The sequence below is a fragment of the Ascidiella aspersa genome, chromosome 1, assembly GCF_963924565.1.
Source record: "Ascidiella aspersa chromosome 1, kaAscAspe10.2, whole genome shotgun sequence".
NCBI classification, from domain to species: domain Eukaryota; kingdom Metazoa; phylum Chordata; class Ascidiacea; order Phlebobranchia; family Ascidiidae; genus Ascidiella; species Ascidiella aspersa.
This window is the reverse complement of record NC_139447.1, coordinates 8,236,757-8,257,792: the sequence shown is the minus strand read 5'-3', so window position 1 is coordinate 8,257,792 and position 21,036 is coordinate 8,236,757. Positions and strand designations below refer to the sequence as shown.

At 36.6% G+C, this 21,036-nt stretch overlaps 3 protein-coding genes across 3 annotated transcripts in view; all 3 read left to right on the top strand.

The window, feature by feature from the left end:
- LOC146167053 (TNF receptor-associated factor 6-like) overlaps window positions 1-13,845 on the top strand; it is a 33,940-nt gene extending 20,095 nt beyond the window's left edge. The window contains exons 9-13 of the mRNA XM_083380404.1: window positions 1,589-1,805; window positions 2,341-2,457; window positions 5,355-5,444; window positions 7,244-7,421; window positions 12,141-13,845. Of these exons, the coding sequence (XP_083236530.1) occupies window positions 1,589-1,805; window positions 2,341-2,457; window positions 5,355-5,444; window positions 7,244-7,421; window positions 12,141-12,356 (818 nt within the window). The 3' untranslated portion in view covers window positions 12,357-13,845. The remainder of the gene's footprint in view (window positions 1-1,588; window positions 1,806-2,340; window positions 2,458-5,354; window positions 5,445-7,243; window positions 7,422-12,140) is intronic.
- Window positions 13,846-14,803: 958 nt separating this feature from the next.
- Window positions 14,804-17,262, top strand: LOC146167052 (uncharacterized). The gene is made up of 3 exons (XM_083385325.1): window positions 14,804-14,989; window positions 15,632-15,788; window positions 17,096-17,262. The coding sequence occupies exons 1-3, from the start codon at window positions 14,804-14,806 to the stop codon at window positions 17,260-17,262; spliced, it is 510 nt and encodes a 169-aa protein (XP_083241451.1).
- A 1,471-nt stretch (window positions 17,263-18,733) lies between these two features.
- LOC146167051 (meiotic nuclear division protein 1 homolog) lies at window positions 18,734-21,036 on the top strand. The gene is made up of 5 exons (XM_083389441.1): window positions 18,734-18,876; window positions 19,861-19,984; window positions 20,184-20,407; window positions 20,528-20,642; window positions 20,789-21,036. The coding sequence occupies exons 1-5, from the start codon at window positions 18,874-18,876 to the stop codon at window positions 20,938-20,940; spliced, it is 618 nt and encodes a 205-aa protein (XP_083245567.1). The 5' UTR covers window positions 18,734-18,873; the 3' UTR covers window positions 20,941-21,036.

The window sequence follows — 21,036 nt, the reverse complement described above, 5'->3', positions numbered from 1 at the left end:
CATTTATCTCTAGATATTCCACAATTGGCACTTTTTATCTCCAGATTTACCATGATTTAGACACGTAAAACTTCCAATAAACGTGACAAAAATGTTTAAGCAGTTTTCTCACTAGTTCTTGTAAAACGCCTCGATCACCCAATTGCTGTTTTATTTGTGTCCATATACACGACGAATTGTGGATCGGGCACCAAAAAAATGCCACAAAACCAGGAATCACGAAAAGACAATCTCCACGAAATCACGACCTTTCACGCATTTCGTTCACGTCCATTCAATAAGTAGGCTAAAGTGGAAATCGATTTTTTGCGGCTTTGACTTTAACCCTCTTTGCATTGATCCGCCAATTGGCAGCCTGCAAACTGAACGGGGCAATTTGGCCGCCAAAGCTACCTCTTCCGGTGGCATTTCTAGCCTTTTTACGATTTCTTGGCCTTTGTTACAAAGGGCAATTCCGTGGTTGTCAAGAACTCTAAAAAAATTGCCACTGAAAAAAGTGTATTTATTTCGGCTTCGAACCTATTTTTTGCCAAGGGTTTTTATCTTTAAAGTTATATTTAGCGCTCTCAGTGCGCTCGAGACAAAAAGAAAATCTTAAATTTCAGACCCTAGTAAATAGGCCTAAACAGCTACTTGAAATAAAAACACAGAGCTTTTTGGGAGCGTAATGGTTAGAGGTTATAGTTGTAGCAATATCAAAGCCAACATGGAAGAAGGTAACATTTTGAATATTTCGAATATCCCTTTATTCATTTTCAACATCAAAAAGCCTTTTATTGTTTAATCGTGATCGGTTGGTGCTTTTTCTGCGTCTGACACATGAAAATGTAAACCATTACCCTAAACTCTTGCCCCAATTTCTCACTATGGGTCCGTAAAAATGTTGGGTGTTTCCAGAGTGAAAACCAACGGATTTTCTTGGTATGTAAGGCAGCTGTTTTTAAATATAGCATTTATGTTTAGGCATTGGTTTAAATGTTAATTTGACTACGCAATGTTTTATTAAAGTTTCGCGATAAATTAAGGCGTGGTTTTGCAAAAATGTTTGTTAAGGTCAGCCTCAAAAATCTAGATTATATTTAAATGGGTTCCGTGACTAGAAAAAATATTGGAACGAATACCGTTTCGGCCCGTTAAACAAAATACAGCCATATACGTTGTCATGCACATACGTTAAACTTAACTTGGCACAGAAACACGAGTTATTTAGCGGTTAAATTCAGGCGTGTGGCTTCATTGGCGTTTTTATTTTGTTTGAAAGCATTTATAAGTTCATATTCGGGATCCGGTCACGATTTTGCCCATGATTGCCTCGCGCCGCTTTAACGCAAATGGGTTTAGTCAGGGTGACGGTAAATGAGGGCCTAAATTACGCACGATTGAAAACAAACTTTCACAAACAAAAGTTAAGCACAGGTACCTAAATAGTACAAAGATTCACCATCACCACATAACTTTATAGGCAATTCTATTATTTAACGTTGTATTTTGATTTAAAAAATAACTGATTTCTGTATTTTATTTCAAACAATATAAATAAGCGCTTTAAAGGTGTAGAAAGTTTGACCAATTTTTTTTCTCATCCAAGATGAGAACGGCGAATACGACGAGATCGCCCTAATAAAAGCCTTCAACAAACACGCCGAAGAAAACGGCATCCCCGTGACGTCATCGTCTGCGTCATCGGGCTCCTCCCCCCGCGTGCCTGGGGTTAACGGCACCGGGGAACTCCCCGCCGGGGTGACCGTCGCCAACCTTCAGATCCTGCAGCAGAAGCACACCGACCACGACCAGAAGATTGTGAGGTGAGATTGTCACTTGGTCATTGTCGGCTCTAGAATTGTATCTCAAGACAATTCACTTTTTTTTTCTGCTGGAAAAATGCATGAATAGCTGAACTGCACAATTTTAACAGTATTTTTGTAATTCATATTCACTAATAAAAACCCATTGTAAATTAGTGATAAAATGTCTAGAACAGATGTCCCGAATTGTGTTTTGTATATGAGATGAAATATAGTGATATTTTACTTTTATTGTTTATGAAATGGGGTCAATGAAAATTATGTCCGCATGCAGATTGATTTAAAAAACAGAACCACTGGTCCTAAAAGTACAAAAATTATCCAAAGGTTTAAGATAACTCACGAGTCGATCGCAAACAAAATACGACATCGCGAAAACACGCTTACTGTAAGTAATCACGAAACAGTTTTTTTTCAAAACAGAGTAAAAGCAATACAATAAAAAACACAAAACCAAACCGCGCGACCTTCTTGCATCCCAACTATCGTTTTTATTCTGTTGTATTTAACGATACATCGTGTCGCGTTATTACAGCTTGGACCACCATGTTCGAGAACTCTCGGCCAAGATGGACAACCAGGTCCTTCAGATGCGTGAAATCTCAACCAAAATCACCTCGGTCGAATCCAAGCTCGAACAGCAGGAGTTGAGGTGACGTCACAAACCGGCGTTTGTTGCCGCAACACTCGCATTGTTTCCGTTGCTTTTGTTTGAATAATTAATGTCATAGGCTGAGGAAAGAACTCTCGGCCAAACTCTTGGCTTTTTCTTGACAAAAAATGGCAGGGCATCGATCTCTTTTTTTTTGTTTTGTTTGCACGTCAAATATTTCTGTCTAAATTAACGCAGAAAAAACGCCAATACCTTAAAATACCCATTTTGTAGCATAGTGACCGCAGTTGTAATTAGACATAGTATGAATTTAAGCCCATACATAAGAGGTAACGCATTTTGAACTTTTCTAAAAATTATTTTTCTAGTTTCAATATTGTGACCATCTACTTCTGTATGGGCTTTACATTAAAACATGCAGTTTTAATGTTTCGAAAGACATTTGATGTGAAATGTGTGTGTTTGGCAAATGAATGTCGATCGAATTAAGTTATTCAGATATATATCGGAAACTAGCATAAAGTCACTATTAGCAAGTTTAATCAATTACGAGCCGTTTTTTATACGAACCACTATAATATTGCCCGTTCTGTTTTTCAATCGTGACTCGAGTTACCCAACTTACCTATAGTCACACAATAACTGTTCAAAACTATTCGTTTAATTGGAAGGGCGCGTAAACGCTGTCAACAAAATCAATAACCTTCTGACGTTTAGCAAAACCGCAATTTAAATCGAACGGATCATTGAAACACACAAAAGCCATTCATCTTCAGGTTTTTGACTTTTAGCGTCGTCCAAATGCGCCCGGTGTGGTGTTGTTTTTTCAAGGGGGCGTGACGCCCAACCCTCATTCGTAACGTCGAAGCTAAGTCGACCGCCGGGCCTGACCTCACGCCTAACACGTGAACTGTGACGTAAGACACGCGTTTACGACGTTGAAAGGCCCGTTGGATCAAAACGGACGGAACCTGCAAAAACATTACACGCTTCGACCCTAGCAACGGAAATACATAGCTCAGTTTGGCGAAATTTGCGGAAATTGAAAATTGTCGATCTGGACGATCAAAGAAATCTTTATATGAGTTACTGAACTCTTTAGGGCAGTGTTTCCCAACCTTTTTGACACTAGTGCCCCCTTGGGCTCAATAATATTTCATATCGCCCCCCTCATCTTGCTTTACAGTACCTCATCTTGCTTTAAAGTATTATATTAATCGTTGCCTAACACTTATTGTCTTTACTTTCGTTTCGATGAGCTGTCAGTCATATTTTAGGTTGTCTAACATACATTCACTATAGGAATTTATGGATACATTAATTCACCAGGTTATGTCATTACCAGGAAAAATTTTTTTCAACTTTCTGCACCAATACTTTAAATCAGGGGTCGGCAACCACTTCTTGTCAGGGGCACCAATCAGACTCAGAAAGGTCTCTGTGGGCCGCTAAGAATTGTGTTATTGGAATGTTAGAACAACTGTGAATCAGGCGGACCTCGGAGTTTTTTCATCCATACTACTAATTAAAAGTGTAATAAAGCTAGTTTGAGAAAACGGGATAACCTTAGTGTTTATAGATAGTGTCATTCAGTGTTTGTTAAGGTCTTCAAGTCCTGGCGCACCTTGCGAGCGAAGCAAGCGCAATTTTCGGGGGTATACCAACATTTCTTTTAAATTTCGTGCTAGGTTTCATTACATTGCCGAAAAAAATCAAAAAATGTTAAATAATATGTCGTAATATTTTTGAATACGTTTTCCGTTTGTCCGCAACGGTAAAAAAGCGCTAATCTATTGGAAAAACAGCATGAAAACGTAAACAAACTGGAAGCAGAAAGACCATTCGAAAAATTTTTGCCCGTACTAAGTTAAAATAGTCATGGACTCGTGTCTATAGTTGCCAAAGAGGTCGCGGGCCGTAAGCTGGCGGAAAAAACTGTATTTAAGGTTAAAAGTTACCTACAGTCCTGTTTGTTACTATTTTTATGTGAACTTTTTATAAAATTTAGCCTATAAGTGGTTTTATGTAACGCCCCCTTAAGTTGATTCAGCGCCCCCAAAACTAGACACGGACTCAAAACGCCCCCTTGTAACTCGCCAACGCCCCCAAGGGGGCGGTACCGTCCACGTTGGGAACCTCTGCTTTTGAGGTCTTTCGCCCTAATTTGTAAGCCCGTGCTGCATTTTGTAATTAATCGATTAATCGATTGAAAGCAATTTGCATTTTGGAGCGACGAAAATAGTGATTCACAACGCATTTACGCAAATTACTGTGACGGCATTAAATATTCATGCTCAGTTTTGATATTTTATTGGATGGTAATCCTCATTTAATGCTTATCGACATGGTTTGATTTTAATGCGACTAGCTTTCAAGGCGTTGTTTTCGGTTAACTAATTTTTATTTCTGATTATGCAATAAATGTATTATTTCAAACGGTAGAAATTCACATGAAGTAAGAGCATTCCAATGTAGTGTTAGGGCCGATAACAGATGGCAGTCAGTGCTATAATCTCTAGTCTTAATTCTCACGCACGTCGATTCTTGAATATTATCAGCGTTTTGGCTATGTTTGTTTAGTGGCTGAATGCACCTTTTTAACCCTGGGAGTTATTTTTGTCATACTGCGAAATAGGACTGTTCAGCCGAACTGTCATATTACCCTGATATGTCCCAAAATGTAAACGTTTTACTTGAGATTTAGCCAGTGGAATTAAAATACAACGTATTGAACACCCCATTTTTTAATCTTAGTCGAAGCTTTATTTGTCTTATTTAAAAGTTATAAAAAATGACCCTGTAGGCAAACAAGACTTTTAGCTAAATTTGCCAAACCGTGCTTTAATAGATCAAAGTAACCCTTTTCCCCATTTTTGATTATATTTATTTTGTTTTGTAAAGCGCTGTTTTGGCTCATATTCTCTTTTTGTCCTCAGGTGTTGCAACGGCCTATACTACTGGCGTATCAAGGAATACAAACAACTAAGGAAGTCAGCTTCAACCGGGGAAACACCGGTCTTGCACAGGTTAGCACTGGGCCCTTTGCGAATAAACTTTTACTGAATTCATTTTGAACCTGCAATATTTTTATTGAAATATGCTACGTTTTTGTTATTTTCTTATATCATTTTTTTACCTTGGGTCCTAGTTTTAGAGGGATCAATGAAGACCTAATTGAAATAGTGGTGTGTTTGAAATAATAGGAAAAACGCTTTGGTGACTTCTCATTGAATGTATTTAGACCCAATTTTAGTTTGACTTTTGTTGGACCTAAAGCAGTCGGTTTCTTAAGTCGACTGGTTTTATTTTGTTGGTTTATGACGTCACCTTCAAAAATGTCATGCCGGCCCTTGCCCGCGCGAACCAAAAATTTCTTTAGGACTCCGCGGACTTGCTATAACAATAACTTGTACTTGGCTCGAGCAACTGATGACTCTAACTGTAAATTGACTTTTTAACTCTTAATGCTGCTGTTAAAAAAGTTTCGTTCAAAGCGGCTCTCTTGAAATACAGTTCGCCTTGTCGCAAAACACATTCGTATTTGCTTACATGATGAAACGCCTGCGGGCATTCAAGTAGAGTTCAACGTTTCGAAGCAACACCAAGCCTTTCTGTGCAGCCTCTATAAGACCATATATATGCCAAGCCTTGCAGCGTGCATGCAATCCCATAAGGTTGATGCGCGCACCAAAAAAGGTCGTTGGGTGCAGCTTTATGCATATTTATTTTCGAAAGGCCTTGACTTTCAAAGCGCGTCGGCCAACGCCTTCCAATCAATCACGAACCGGCGTGTTTATTTACCGAGGCTCCCAACGTGAGCGATCTTCAGATAGAAACGTTTTTTTCCGGTGTCCCTGGGTCACGAAATACTCGCGTGCGCACTGCACCAATGCAAATGCCGCTTCTCGCAAAATATAAAACGTTTCAATGGTTTCGCCGCCAATTTGAAATCGATTTACGCTGCTTTTTCCCTGTTTTAAGTTTTTTTTACAACGTAACAAATGGTGTTGAAATTTAAAATTTCAATACTTCCCGTGACTTCCTACGCATTTCAACACTTTTTTGGAAAAAAAATCTGTATTTTCGGCAAAAGTTGTCATGGCTCGACCGTTTATGGCATCAAAAATATATAACAAGTGTATATATTTAGCATTATCTTGCCGACAAATATTTCCCAGAATGAAAATCGAAAGCGAAACAGCACTATTCTCAAACGGTTCCGATATTTTTTTTTATAGTTGCTTTTTGTCTGGATCACGCATACACTCATTAGTGATTATACCTTGATTTGGGTTGGGACAGACGTCGCATACACTCATTAGTGATTATACCTTGATTTGGGTTGGGACAGACGTATTAATAAATTTAATTCCCCAAGTTTTGTATTATTTCCATGTTTATTCTCTATTCTATTCCATTTAAATTCCTTTGTTAGCCGAATAAATAGCCTTAGGGGCTTCTTATTTTGTATGTTTACCTGGCTCGCTAGGGTAGGCATACAGCCATACACGTATTATATAAGTGATCATATATTGATTTAAACTACCTCGGTAACCGTCCAAATACCCACACAACCATTGGTAATTTATATTTTGATTTAACTTATTTTTTTAGCCGGTAATAAAGTGGTATCAAGGCTATTTATCTTGCAACCCCATAAAAAGCCCCTCTCCAGTTTGTAGTCCCGGCTTTAAGAAGCCCCAGGGTTAAGAAGTAAATTGAACGAGTCTTGACACCATCCGTGTATCCCATTGTTCTTCCTAGTGTTTGTAAACCGGTTATTACTTAACCCACATACCCCTAAAATCCCTTTTTGTGTTTGCAGCCCCGGCTTCTACACGAGCCCCCAGGGGTACCGGATGTGCATCAGGGTGAACCTGGATGGGGTCGAAAACGCCCAGGGGACCCACCTGTCCCTATTCGTGCACATCATGAAGGGAGAATTCGACGACCTGCTGACGTGGCCTTTCGCCGGCACCATCACCCTTACCGTTATAAACCAGGTGAGCTACGAAACATTGTAGAGCTGAAACAATAGATACCCCTACCGGTGAGTTATCTTTGGTTAATGAAGTTGATAGCAGGGCTTGGAGAATAACCCCTTTAGCGCCTATTGACTTTGATGAAATCAACCTTTTCCCAATTTAAATTGTACGATCGTTTTGTTTTGGTGCCCTTATCGAGGGTGACTTTTCACAAGTTTTTTCCCCCTTTTTACAATTATATTCCAGTTAAAATTTATGAGCTTTTCCGTAATTTCAAGACCATGCCATTTTTAATTTCGCGATAACTGAAATATTAAATTAAATACGTAAACTACCTTTAATTATAAAATTTAATTTAGAAAAATTCATGATAAAACTTGTCTGAAACTGACTTCGAACTAAATACTGCTAAACAGCCGTAATTTCAATAAAATCAGAAATTAAATCGCAAGATCAATTCATCAGCTATTCACAAATTAGATAAGAATTAACGACGTTGTACTTTATTTGGGCCCTCAGACATTATTATGTGATTTTTTTCCAGCACTGCCACATTTGTTGTTGTAGTCTGTTTTTGCTCTCCCGGTCTAAAACGCTTCTCTGTGACGTAACTGTGACCCTCGTGTGACGTATACTGGACGGCAATAAGCGTTGCGTTTTTTCGTTTGACGCATTGTGGGATTTGGGATGTGTTCTGTGCATAAGGATTTAATATAAACGATGTCAAAGCGGGAAAATGAAATATCCTGCCACATTATCGCATACCTCCTTGCATGTGTGGTGTTTCGGCTTAGCGCTTAATGGATGATTGACAGATATTTTGCATCCTCAAGTTAATTTGTAGGAGTTGAGAAGTGTGGCTAGAAGTTAAGTTGTGCGTTGTCGCAGTTATGAGACAATCGTAAAAAATTGCAGCTGAAACGTGCTCAAACGATAGTATTTTACAATAACGATTTGTTTTTGTGATATGCCGCATGTGGCTATTATTTTATTTATTTCCCAGGGGTCCCCAGGAAAAAATATTGAGGATAAATATTACACCAGTTGGTCTTAACAAGTACTAATTTATGTCACAATCAGATCCTGAATTATTGTTCCCTTGTACACAGCCTTTTGATTCAATTATAATTATTTTTAAACCGGTTTAAACCTGTAACCCAGTGTTTCTTTTGCTGCGGCGACCCAAAAAACTATAAGCTTAATTTAACATTTTCCTAACTTTTTTTGTAAACTTAAAGTGTGCAAAGAAGAAGTAAAAAGTAGCTTTAGTAACTTTAAATTTTATTTATGTGGGCTACGTCTTCATATTACCCTCGCAATTTTCATAAATTTTTGAAGAAATCTATCTCAGAACCATCTTAATAAATATGTGAACTACTGCAGTGGCGACCGAATTTCGGGTCGCGACCTTTAGGTTGAGAAATACTGCTGTAACCTGACGCAAGACCGAAACTTGCCAATCGTTACTTTCACGACCGCCAAGCAAACCTTGTCCTGGCTTGTCGTTAATGTGTTTGTTCAAGGTTAGGTAAGCGCTCTTTTCTAGCCCCGACCGACCACATTCACACAAAACTCAAGTTACTCTTTCGGTGCTTTCCGCTATTAAAGAGTTTACGGCCGTTTTACCACCGCTCAACTAGAAGTACAACCATTTTTGATCTCGAGCGTTTGGTTTTCTGTTTCCCTGTCCAAGTTCTTTGTTGCTAATTTTTTTAACACAAAATCTTTCCCGTTGCTCATATACACTTAGGCTAGTAGGTGACACCCTAAAGTTCGAAAAACAACCTTAAAATTACCCGCTCGACGCCCTTTTACAATTGGAATTGAAATATATGACTGTAAATTCTACCTAGACAATTTATCGTATTGTAACAGTATTATTTGGAGTTAACTACACCAGAAAACGCTTGACATAAGCGATGTGTTTAGGTTAATATCTTGTGAGGATACTTTTCAGTTTTTTCCTACATTTCTCTAATATTGAGAAACATTATATTAAACCCACCGATTAAATATCATCGATTAATCCGGGTAATTTAAACGCTATAGCCGGTGTTCCTGTTTGTATTTTAAACCGTGTTGTATGAACTGGGCGATAAATTAACGCCTTAATTAAATTTACCCACGCGCGTTTGTATCGCTCTTGATAACAGGTCTCTCCTCTCTGTTTGCCAACCTTTTTGCATTGCTTGGTCAGCAAACGACCTAACAATCCGTTTTCGTACACATGTTGGTTTAGTGTAATTCTAAAATCCACTGTTGGGGCAAAAAAGGCATCGGTTCCTGTTCCCCTGATGCACCTAATGAACTTACATTACCTATTTTTTGAATAATTTCAAGTTTTATTTTGGATAAATTGATTCAACAAACAACATTAGGCGTAAGTAATAATTTGCACTCAAATAAACATTGAAATTTAAACAATTAGAAGGCCGGCTACTATACTTAATGCTTGGCAAAAATCAAGATCTGTTATAATATTGTAAAATTATCCCAATAAATTGACAAACTACTCCTTTGGGGGTCATAACCCACAAATTGAACCACTGGATTAGGCGGACCGATTGCCCTTCTTTTACTATTTCCCGTAAAGTAATTGTCAAAAAAAACTTAGGGTTTTTTTTTCGCGTTAAATACCACCTGGTGTAAAACGCTCCCCGTGGCGTTCAGAGTTGGATTGACTCCGTCTTTTAAGTACTGTTTTTTCCCTTTGCTTTTTTTATGACTTGCATTTTGCAGTCGCACCATTCAGCTGCCAAACAAACGTTAGTTCAAACTGTTTGGAAGTTTTTTTAAACTAAACAATAATAGATAAAAAAAAACGTCGAACATTAGCCGCAACAAAAAATATAATTTAAACAAACTGTCCGCGAACGGTTGGAATTACTTCTTACAAGAAAACCACCAAAAATGCATAAAACTTACGCAATCTGTCACAGAATAGAAAAACTATTTTGTAATGCTCCCATTTAAAAGAAATTTCCTAAAAGAAAAGGAAAAAGTACCGCTTTGCAGCACGGTAATGTGTTAAGTGAGAAATGCTCGTAAAAAGGATTTTCCAAATGCCAATCATTGGCAAAACGATTGCCTTGTCAATGCAATTTGAGGCGTTTGCGGTTTTGCAGCATGTCAATAGCTCCCTTGCATTCCTTATAAACGTTGGCCTGAGCCCCGTGCTGCTTCTTGCCGCAATCTCTTTTGTCCGTCTGCTGTAATTTGCATTTTTGTGTCTGCAACATCAGCGGGCGGCAATACAGCACCACGGGCAATCAGCAGTAACGCGCCATTGACTGAAAAAAATCCCCAGGAATGAGGACAGGGGTATTTTTATATGGTTTTAGCTGATTTATATATACAAACCTTAGAAGTTTTGCGTTCTCCTACATGTTTTCACACAAATTAATGCATGTTTTTGGCGAAATAAGTATTTCTGTTTATTTCAAGAAATAAAGTTTTTCCCTCTTAGTTGAATAAACATGTGAAATATATAGGAATCGGTGGAAATAGGAAAAGTGAAAATCGGAACCAACAAAGAGCTAATTATATATACTGGGTACATAACAATTTTTCAGACCCGACTATTTTTAAAACCTGTAATTAATGTTTTTTGCAATAGTCGCGTTTACATTATATTTTATTTTTTTGTCTTTCAAAAAATCTGTGATCGCCCAAACGGAAAATTTTCGTAGATGACTGATATGTGTGCACAAGAACTGAACACACATTTAAGTGATAAATAACTCTGGCCCGCGAAGCCGCGAACGATTCCTTGTAAGTTCAGGAGATTTTTGCGCGACCTTTAGGAAAACAAAGGCGGTACAAAAGTGTAAATGGCAATTTGCGATAATTTTGAATGAATCTTGATTTAATTTCTTTTTATACCGTCTCCAACATTTACTCAATGTAATCTATTTCTTTACGACTTATTCTACAATCCTACCACACCACGACATTTAACATTTATGACGCCAAAAATGCGCATTGTTTTATTGGAACTTTTATACAATGACCTTTATATGAATAATTTCGTATCACTGTGACAGTGTAACCTCTTACCATCATGACACTTTTAATACGCATTGTTTTGTTAAACATTCGCGCAATTCTGCCTACTGCTTCCTAATGACCTATGATGTTTATTTTTCGTCACACCTCTGCCTACGATTTTTATGACGTGAATAAAGCACTTTGTTTTATTGGAACGCTCACACAATGACACCAACTTCTGGGTTGAAATTTGCCACTCACCTATTAACACAACCTTGACTGTTGAAAAGACTTGGTTCTAATTAAAGCCTAGTTCTATTATAGTTTGTGAAAACATTGTGCGCTAAAATTCTATTTTAATTTGACTTCCAATTTCAGCGAAATTGTTTTCAGAGTAATATAATAACGTTATCAGGAAATATTTGAATACCATTTTCTCCAATTAGGAAATTGTAAAGCAATGACTTTACTTCTTATCAAACTTTACAACACACAAATTTATATTCTACTTTCAGTTAATATTACGAAAGATAAAAGCTCCAAATTACCTTTCGTCTGATTAAAAAAAATTATTTCATGATATATATTCCGGAAAATGTCAAATATTTTATCAGTTTAATGGATTTGATATTTTTATTATAAAGCCCTAATTCTACTTCAATAATTTCGTATTTGAATTTAGTTCGAAGAAAAACTGGGTTGTCTAACCTTCCCTTTCGCTCCCAACCTAAAACAACATTTTTTCGCCAGGTCGAAATGCCTCAACAGCGCTCTCACGTGTCCGAAGTGCTGGAAGCTCGCTCAAACTTAATGGCCTTCCAGCGCGCCACAACGGAGCGAAACCAGAAGGGCTACGGCTACATTGACTTCTTCCCGCTCAATATGATCGAGAGCCAGGGCTTCATCAAGGACAACACGCTCGTCATCAAGGCGCACGTGCGCGTTAACGAGCAGCCCCAGAAGTGAGTTGCGAACCGAACGATCCGAAGTTGTCCAAAGTTATCCGAAGCGGGATAAAGCAGGAAAACTTCCCCGAAGTGAGCAAAACTTGACGAATTTGTCAAACTTACCTTGATAAGGCGGTATTTAGCCGAGCCAGACATGTCCGTGAAAACCTTGACGCATGACAACTTCAACCTAAACCCAATCAAGTCGATCTAACTTCAAGTAAATTCCGAAGTTTGAATACGTAGCCTCAAAACGCTACAAACACCGTTTTTTTCTATTATTAAGAATGGGTTTTGCACCCATGCAGACCTAACAGAACACCTAACAGTTTTTCCCTTATAAACTTCTTGAATTTTGTAGCGTATAAATTAAGGACATATCTTTCGACGAATACGTCATTATTTAAGATGAAGCTCAATTTTTTCTGCGTTTGCAAGCACCAACAATGCTAATCCTTTTTCGTTTTTTAAAGAGTTCTTTTTTGCATTATAATTTGTTGAAACGTGCCGCGTGAAATCAATTTCATTATAACCTTTAAAACTAAGACACTGTCTTTTCTTTTTTCGTGCTGTCGTTTCGTCGAACGTCTTTCTTAATATTTATTCGCAATACTTTGCGTTTTCGTTGCGTATTGACTTTATAAGCATGAAACAGCTTTTCCTGTAAACGCGCTGGCCTATTTTTCACTGTTTACCGCTGCGTGTTGACTTATTTTTTCGTTCACTTGCCATAACTACTTATTTCCTATTGTTAATCTACTCGTAATAGGTTTTGTGTGTGCCTTTCATCAGTAAAAAGAAGACCTTAACATTGAATATTAAGAAAAGCGTGATTTAGACTCAATCTTACGTTTTTTCCTGCATCATCTAGCTATAGGAATAAATTGACATTTTATCATGTCGTTTGTATGCCATACACTTTATAAGCACCATATATATATGTTAAAAAGTAGAACAAAGACAGTTGTAACCTTATAAAAGTATTACTTTTCAAAATGCATTTCAACTTTATTGTTGCATTAAATCAGCCTAGAGAGTGAATCTTATCTGTAAACCTATGTTTTTTTTATGTTCTGTTTGATTATAAATGATGTCGATGGTTGCAATTTGCTGAAAAGATGTATGAAAATTTTAACCCGCGACAGTTCCGTTTTTCGCTTATCTTGGTTGACAAAAGGACGCTATACGAAATGGACTTGACAACAACAAATAGTCCTTATCACAAAAAAGCAGGTTTGAATAAAATACCAAATGTGATTAAATAATAATAATCTTTCCACATATGGAGTTGAAATTTTCAGTGAGTCCTTTTAGTGCCGATCTATCCATTTATAGTCGTGTCTTTTTGCGCTAGAAATTGGAATTGTCTTTCGTTTCGAGACTATGTTGCGTAGACGAGAGGGCGTTTGTCCCAGTATGCTGTTATTTTAGTGGTTGTTTTTCCGTTTTGTGCCAGTTTTGTTCTTTTGCAGTGCAATATCGCGTTGTACAGTAAATAAAGAGTTTCAAATCAACTTTGAAACGTTTTTTTTTAATATTCGCGTGTGTTTAAACGTACTAAATCGGTTCCTTAAATGTAGTATCAAACTACCTTGATTTAAAAATAACTTATAACCCTTAAACTTAAAGTAATGAAATATACATTCAGGTACAACAACTGTGATCTAGAGCAGGGATGTCCAACCTGCGGCCCGCGGGCCACATTGCGGCCCGTCTGAAATTGTTGTGCGGCCCGCTAGTCATTTTCACTCCCAAGTAGTATTTTAAACGTTCAATATTAGCCTAATTAAAATGTACCAGTCAGCTTTTAGGGGCGCACTAATAGCATACTATGGGTAAAATATATATATATATATAATTCTAAAGGACCGTTATAACTCTAAAGAGCAATACTTAATCTTGAAAAAAGTGTCTTGGTTGTTTTCTCGACTAGCTTCCCTCTGAGCCTATGTAGCTCAGTTGGTAGAACGGCGATCCGGTATGACTGGAGGTCGTGAGTTCGAACCTCACCACAGCCCTGAAGTTGTTTTTCTAGACTGCCCTGCTTTGCATCATCAATCGACTGATTCAGTTATTCTCTCGAGGGTTTTCGGTAAACCCTTAGAGTAATAAAAATGAGTTTGCTTCAATTTAAAATGTAGAATACTTGAAAGCCAAACCAAATAACTTTAGAACTAAGTACATTTCTGGCATTGCGTTTTGGTGCTCAAAACTTTCACTAAATATTGGTAAAATTTCAAATAGAAGTTTAGATAAGCCATCATGTGCAACTCTCAGCTGAAATTTGTGTTGTCGTCACTGTTCCAGCTTTACAGTTATAGTCCGCTCTGGCGTCTAGCGGCGGAATTTTATCACCAAATATGCCGCTAGGCGTTAGTAGAGGCTTGTCAAGTTCCAGCAAAGGTCCCAGAATTCGACAGACAACAGGTTTCGAAGCAACCTATAGTCATTTCTGCGACAGCCGTGATGCCGTTTGTAAAGCCAGAAGTCAGAAGCTACGACGTGGTTTTAGTTGGCGAATCACAAAAGCGCTTGAAAGATCTGTCCCGTCAAATAGCGAGAACTGGCTCCGACCATGAATCCGGAGCAACCGCGTTTATTAGCAGGGAGCTGTGTACGAGACTAATCACAAAAGGTGGAATTGAAGCGAAGGTTGCCTTGTGTTTAAAAGTGTAAAGAGTGTGATTTTTAAACTGCGAAACACATTATTGTGCATTGAGCAAAATTCAGATGTGACGCGGAACTTCTTGTTATTGTTAAAGATTAACCGTTTCGTAATTTGAATTTACATACGAGCACGCGGAAACTCAAATGAAGAAAACTATTTTTAACTGGTGGCCGAAACATCACACTTGATTTGAAATCGTATAATTTAGTGCAAGGATATCCGATAATATCGGATCGTGCGCGATACCCGATGCTAAGTGGTACTCTTCCGATACTTGTATGGTATAGTGCCGATCCGAAACCGAAGAATAACAATTTCAGGCATGATTTCTGATTCAACAGAGATTTCTGCCTTCAAATGAAAAACAATAAAGGTCAGAAACATGAGATAACTGAACTTCTTAATGTTGAAGCAAATTTTGGCCCAATAACGTGAAAATAACGGTTCAATTTCATCTATTTTGCTTGCTTGAGCATAGCAATGAAGTCAGTTTGTAACGCATTGGATCACGATACTTTTTGTCCAAAATATCCCTTATCGGTATCGGAATTTAGGACTTCCCTATTAAGTGGAAAACCGTCCTTTTTTCAATGAACTATGCCTAAAGATCGGGACTACATTTTTAGGTATGCTACTGGTCCTGTCTTCCAGCCGGCAAGTTAGCCATTCTCATGCCTAGTTACTTTCGAAGTTGCAAAATAGTGATTTTTCTTTGCGGTTGTGTAACCGACTTGGCGTTGCTGGAATACTGGCTGGAGACCATCAACACACATTGTGCAACGGGTAAGATTTTTGTTCTTCTTATTATATAAACTGTGCTTATGCGGGGTTTTACTCATTGTTTGAAGGTTTACAAGCAGGCATTATTTATGGGGTGTTGCAACAAAATGTTTAGTTTGCTACAGTTAATTGTAAAAAACTTCATTTGTTCATCGTAGAAGCGCATTAATTTATGTAGTTTGTGGTTAGACTAACAACTGTTTGTCTTCAGTTACTACCAACACTCGGTGAAACTTTTCTCAAATACATATTCGGGCGATAAGGCCTACCAATTAAACCACGCCTCTTTGTCTTTTGTTATCAACTGGTTTTATTTAGAAAGGATCTGTTTTAGTAGACAACGCAGATGCGCTTAACTCTCATTAAACATTTTTATAATAGACATCTGAGGTGGGGTTAATATTATGACAATATACAACCGTTTTCGAATTCCCATAGCGGTGATTTTCATATAGGTAGAAAATACAACACAATTTCGAGTGATTTAGTACGAACACGGAAAACGGCTTTTAAACTACACCCAAAAATTGCAACACTTAGGCCTACAACTAAAATAAAGTTATAGAAAACAAAGTAATAAATGAGCCCCCCAAAAAACTTAAAAAAAAATCCTGCCTGTATTAAAATATATTAAATTGTGTTTGAATATTTTAAATTGAATAACCTTCAAAAAATGTAGATCTCGTGAACTCCCTTGAGCAACTAAGCATGTTAGCATGTAGTAAAAATAATTTATGTAAAATATCAAACCCGCTCAGTCATAACAATGAATCATTCTTAACAAATGCCAGCAGCTGTATAAACAGTGACGTAACTATAGGGCAACATTAAATATACAGAACCAATCGTTTTATTCACTAAAACTTCAATGTAGTGCAGGGGTGGGCAATTATTTTTAACGGCGGGCCGCATGAGAATTTTAAAATGTTGTGGCGGGCCAGGTCGAAAATGAGGATCTCAATTACACGCAATGTGACGCCATACACTGACGGTATAAATAATAAAGGACCCGACCCGCGGACCGTATGTTGCCCAGGCCTGATATAGTGAATTAACTCGTCAGCCAAACGACAAAAGTCTGTGATAATGCTCTACAACTTTACCGTTTTGAAACTATTTTATTGCAGCAGCAAAACTGTTGGTTTTTGACCAAGCGCCCGAAGAGAACAGTGTTGGAAGGATAGATACGTTTTTTCAAATGTTCCACCAGTTTGATTTTGTGCAAACCGCAGAACGTGGAAAAGGTTACATTTATATACGGTACTGCAAAACGCAAGAAAACTGTACGTTCAGGTTGTAATTGTTTACAGGTGAGATGGTACAACACGTGGTGGCAAAGGTTGACAAGCTACTTTTCGACGAAGAAAAATGCCTTTATCACAGCATGGAAAGCGAGTTAAAACGAGTAAAACTGAACAGCGATAAACGGAATCTGAAAAACGAGACACTTTGCTACGAGAGGAACAGCATTGGATAAACGTCCATTTAAAACAACACCTTTGCAGTATTTTTTTAACACCCTTTGGTTTTATAAGCGATATTTTTAACTATTTTGTTAAGTCGAAAACCTTGATTGTGTTTCGCGAATTGTTTAGCTCCAAAAAATTAAAGATTAAACATTGAAAAAGAGTCAAACGCAGTACAGACACGCATAGGTCTATCAAAGACACGATACAATAATACAAGTCTAGTTTAACCAGGGAGTCGAACCGTTTGACTTTTCCGGTTCAGGTTCGGGTCGGGTTCAAGGATTTTTTCAGAATCCGGTTCAGTTCCGGTTTCGGTTCGGAGTAATTTAAAAGTTCCGATTCAGCTCCGGTTCGACCATCGCTATTTCAAAACCGGTTCATAAAGCTCCGGTTCAGATACAATATAATTTGCGTTAAATCTCAAAATGTGGGTCGATAAATGTAGAGAATAATGTTTGAATTGTAAGTCATTTAATCTAAGTTACGTGACGTATTAAAAAAACAGCAATTCATTATTGAAATATCTAAAAAATAAAAAATAAACGATTTTTCCATTCAATATTCATATATTTTTCATGAAATTTCGAATATGGCGTAACTTGACTCTGTAAAATACAAGTTGTGACGTCATGGAGGAGCGAACCGCTTTTATTTACAGGTTCGGGTTCGGTTAAGGTTCAGGTACTTTCAAATTATTCGGTTCAGTTCCGGTTCGGTTCCTTAAAATCTTATAAAAACCGGTTCAGGTTCGGTTACGGTTCGGATAAAATTTACCCAAAACCGGTTCATAAAGTTCCGGTTCGGTTCCGGTTTGACTCCCTGAGTTTAACCAATACCTATACAATGATATAAGCCTTGGTTTAACCCAAATATCTAGTTGAGATAAAAAAAAATAGGTATTCTACTGCCAAATTATTTAAAGAATTTTACGGAAGGTATCCCAAGGTATTTACAGAAGTTGTTGCATAGAAGGCATCAAAACGCGAAACCCTTAAAATAACTAAATCCCCTGAAACACTATAGCATGACACTTTAACATTCCGCCATCGCCAAGGAGCACAGATCTGTACTACGTTAAGGATGTCTTGCATACGAGGCGTTAGTGCTATGGTTATTTTGTACATCTGTTTAACGTCGAGGTGGCTGTCAACTTGTTGTCATTCAAGACGTGCCGTATGTAAAGCGTGATAAGATTATCTTCAAGAAACAGATGATATCGGAAATGTTGATGGTACAAAGTTATTCCAAACATAAATAAATGTTTAAATATATTATTTTGGAATTTTATATAGGCCTGTAATTGTTTTTTTCGAAATGGCATGTTTAATTTTTTATAGGAATATCTTGTTTTACCGGGTTAAATACGTTTAGCAATAAGTTGTAATTAATATTAAAAAGGAAAAGTTTTAGAGCCCGCAATAAATAAAATTACTTTGTTTTAAGCGCGGGAAACAAGTGGGTGATTTCCCTATTTGAATGCAGATTCTAGTTTCGTTGACAAATAACACTTTAAATAAAGATAAATAAGAATATACTGTGATTGTATAAGTATCTCAGCTGCGAAAATAGAAATCGATTTTAGTATATATTTGAAAGAAGAAGTGTTTGATTTTCTAGCGATGGTTAGTATGTCTATTATGGTTCACCAAGTGCTATAAACTTCTTTATTTTTACAAAATATAAATAAATTTACATAGTTCATCAATTAATTGTGCTTAAACTGGCTTGGGCGCTTTTCTACAATCCTACCACAATGAACATTGTGTGGGTTAGGAAAAAAAAAAAAGTTTGAGTAGGATAAGGCATAAGCCAGTGTTCTTCAACCTTTTTTAGTTTGGTGAACCCTTAAAGTTGTGAAGAACTTATGCACCCTGTTTACTTACGAGGTAAACTGAGGGAAATAGTGCTATAAAAAATTATTATCATATCAATACCATCATGTCAATTAAACTGAGCTGTTGTTTTACACACTTTCGGAAAGACTTTGATTATGGCTGCATGCTGCTTGTAAGTACTATTAGATGTCATAAAACAGCATCTAATGTCAAATATGAATGGTTCATTAAAAGTTTATGATGCGCCATTGTATACCTTTTGTAGTGGTGCACCCCATGCATATTTTGGTGCACACCGGTTGAAGAGCACTAAGTTAAGCAATAGTATTAAACATTAAATATAACAATACTTAACCCACTCTCACCCAAAGATTAACTGACTCCCTAACCCAAATATTGTGCATTGCTTTAATAATCATTTCATGATGTGGTAGGATGTTAGACTTGTTTTAAACATTATGCTTTTGTGTCTGGTCCGGGCTTTGTTAATTTATAACAATAATCATCTGATTAGTATTGGGCTCTAAATCAATTATTTATCTTCATTTTGCATCTTATTGATCATAAGTGTTAATTTTTTTTAAATTCAATCATATTTTTTATTGTAGACAAAGTAATTAAATGCATCGTTAATTCTATACATAGTTATAGACAATATAAAAGTTGATTGTAACATATAAAGTTAAATTGTTTTCCTTTGTTTATGTTTTGAAATAAAGTGTGTTTTTTATATTTAGTCAAAATTTTATATTTAAACTTTTTTATATTTAGTCAAAGAAAAGAGGTTTAAGTTTGGATGAAAAAAGAAAACGAATGATGGACCTCTTCTTTGAAAAAAAAGAGTTTTTTCATTTAAAAGAATTAGAGAAGATTGCACCTAAAGAAAAAGGAATAAGTACAGCTATTTAGCATTTCTATTACTATCATTGTGTTCTTATATATGTTTAATCTGGTAACTGAACATTAACCTACATTTTCAGGTATTAATATGCACAATGTTTGTATTGCTGTAATATTCTACGAATAATTAAGTATGACAAATTCAGCTTAAAAACAACAACTAAGGTGTTTTCTGTTTGAATGTTTTTCTGTAGCTCCGATGTCAGTTAAAGAAGTTGTACAGTCGTTGGTGGATGATGGGATGGTAAATTGTGAAAAAGTTGGTTCTAGCAGTTACTATTGGGCATTTCCAAGTCAAGCTCTTAACATAAGGCAAAACAAGAGAAAGACATTACAAAGCCAACTTGATCAGACTGAAGAAAAAAGAAAAAAAGCTGAAGGTGTAAGAAAAGAAGCGCAAGGATTAAGAATACCATCGGTAAAGTCATCTACAAATTTTGCTGTTTTTTTACCTTTTCTGTGTTTTATTACAATTTTAATAGGCCTAGTTAAACTGTTAAAAAGAATAATAACATTAATATAAAAAATCAAACTTTAGAAAGAAAGAGATCAACTTTTGCAAGAAGTTGAGCAATTGAATACTAAAAAAGATAAATTGACTAAAGAAGTTCAAAAATATGATGATTGTAATCCTGAAGTCCTTAAGAAATTAAGTAAGTAAAAAAAATGGTTATTTTAAACCAACCAACAAACATAAATATGATAACATTGCTACCAGCCTACCACAATTCAATATTTAATTAAAAAATGTACCTATTTATTTATTATTATTTATTTAGATTTACTACTGTATTTTTAGTTTCTGAAACAAGTATATCAAAAGACGCTGCAAACAGATGGACTGACAACTTATTTACTTTAAAATCTTGGTTAAAACGAAAATTCCCAATTCCAGAAACTCAAATAAATAAGCAATTTGGAATTCCAGAGGACTTGGATTACATTGAGTGATTTTTTTACCATTTTGTTCTTTTAAATTTTTGTTTTGTTACTTTATATGGCTTATTGTATTTTGGTGAATATGACGTTGTAATACATTTTACTTTG

Coding starts and splice junctions, on each gene's coding strand:
- LOC146167051 (XM_083389441.1), top strand. Junction 19,985..20,183: donor ACCTAAAGAAAAAGGAATAA/GTACAGCTATTT, acceptor GTTTTTCTGTAG/CTCCGATGTCAGTTAAAGAA. Junction 20,643..20,788: donor TGAAGTCCTTAAGAAATTAA/GTAAGTAAAAAA, acceptor CTGTATTTTTAG/TTTCTGAAACAAGTATATCA.
- LOC146167052 (XM_083385325.1), top strand. CDS start 14,804: ATGCCGTTTGTAAAGCCAGAAGTCAGAAGCTACGACGTGGTTTTAGTT. Junction 14,990..15,631: donor AAGGTGGAATTGAAGCGAAG/GTTGCCTTGTGT, acceptor CTACATTTTTAG/GTATGCTACTGGTCCTGTCT. Junction 15,789..17,095: donor CAACACACATTGTGCAACGG/GTAAGATTTTTG, acceptor AATTGTTTACAG/GTGAGATGGTACAACACGTG.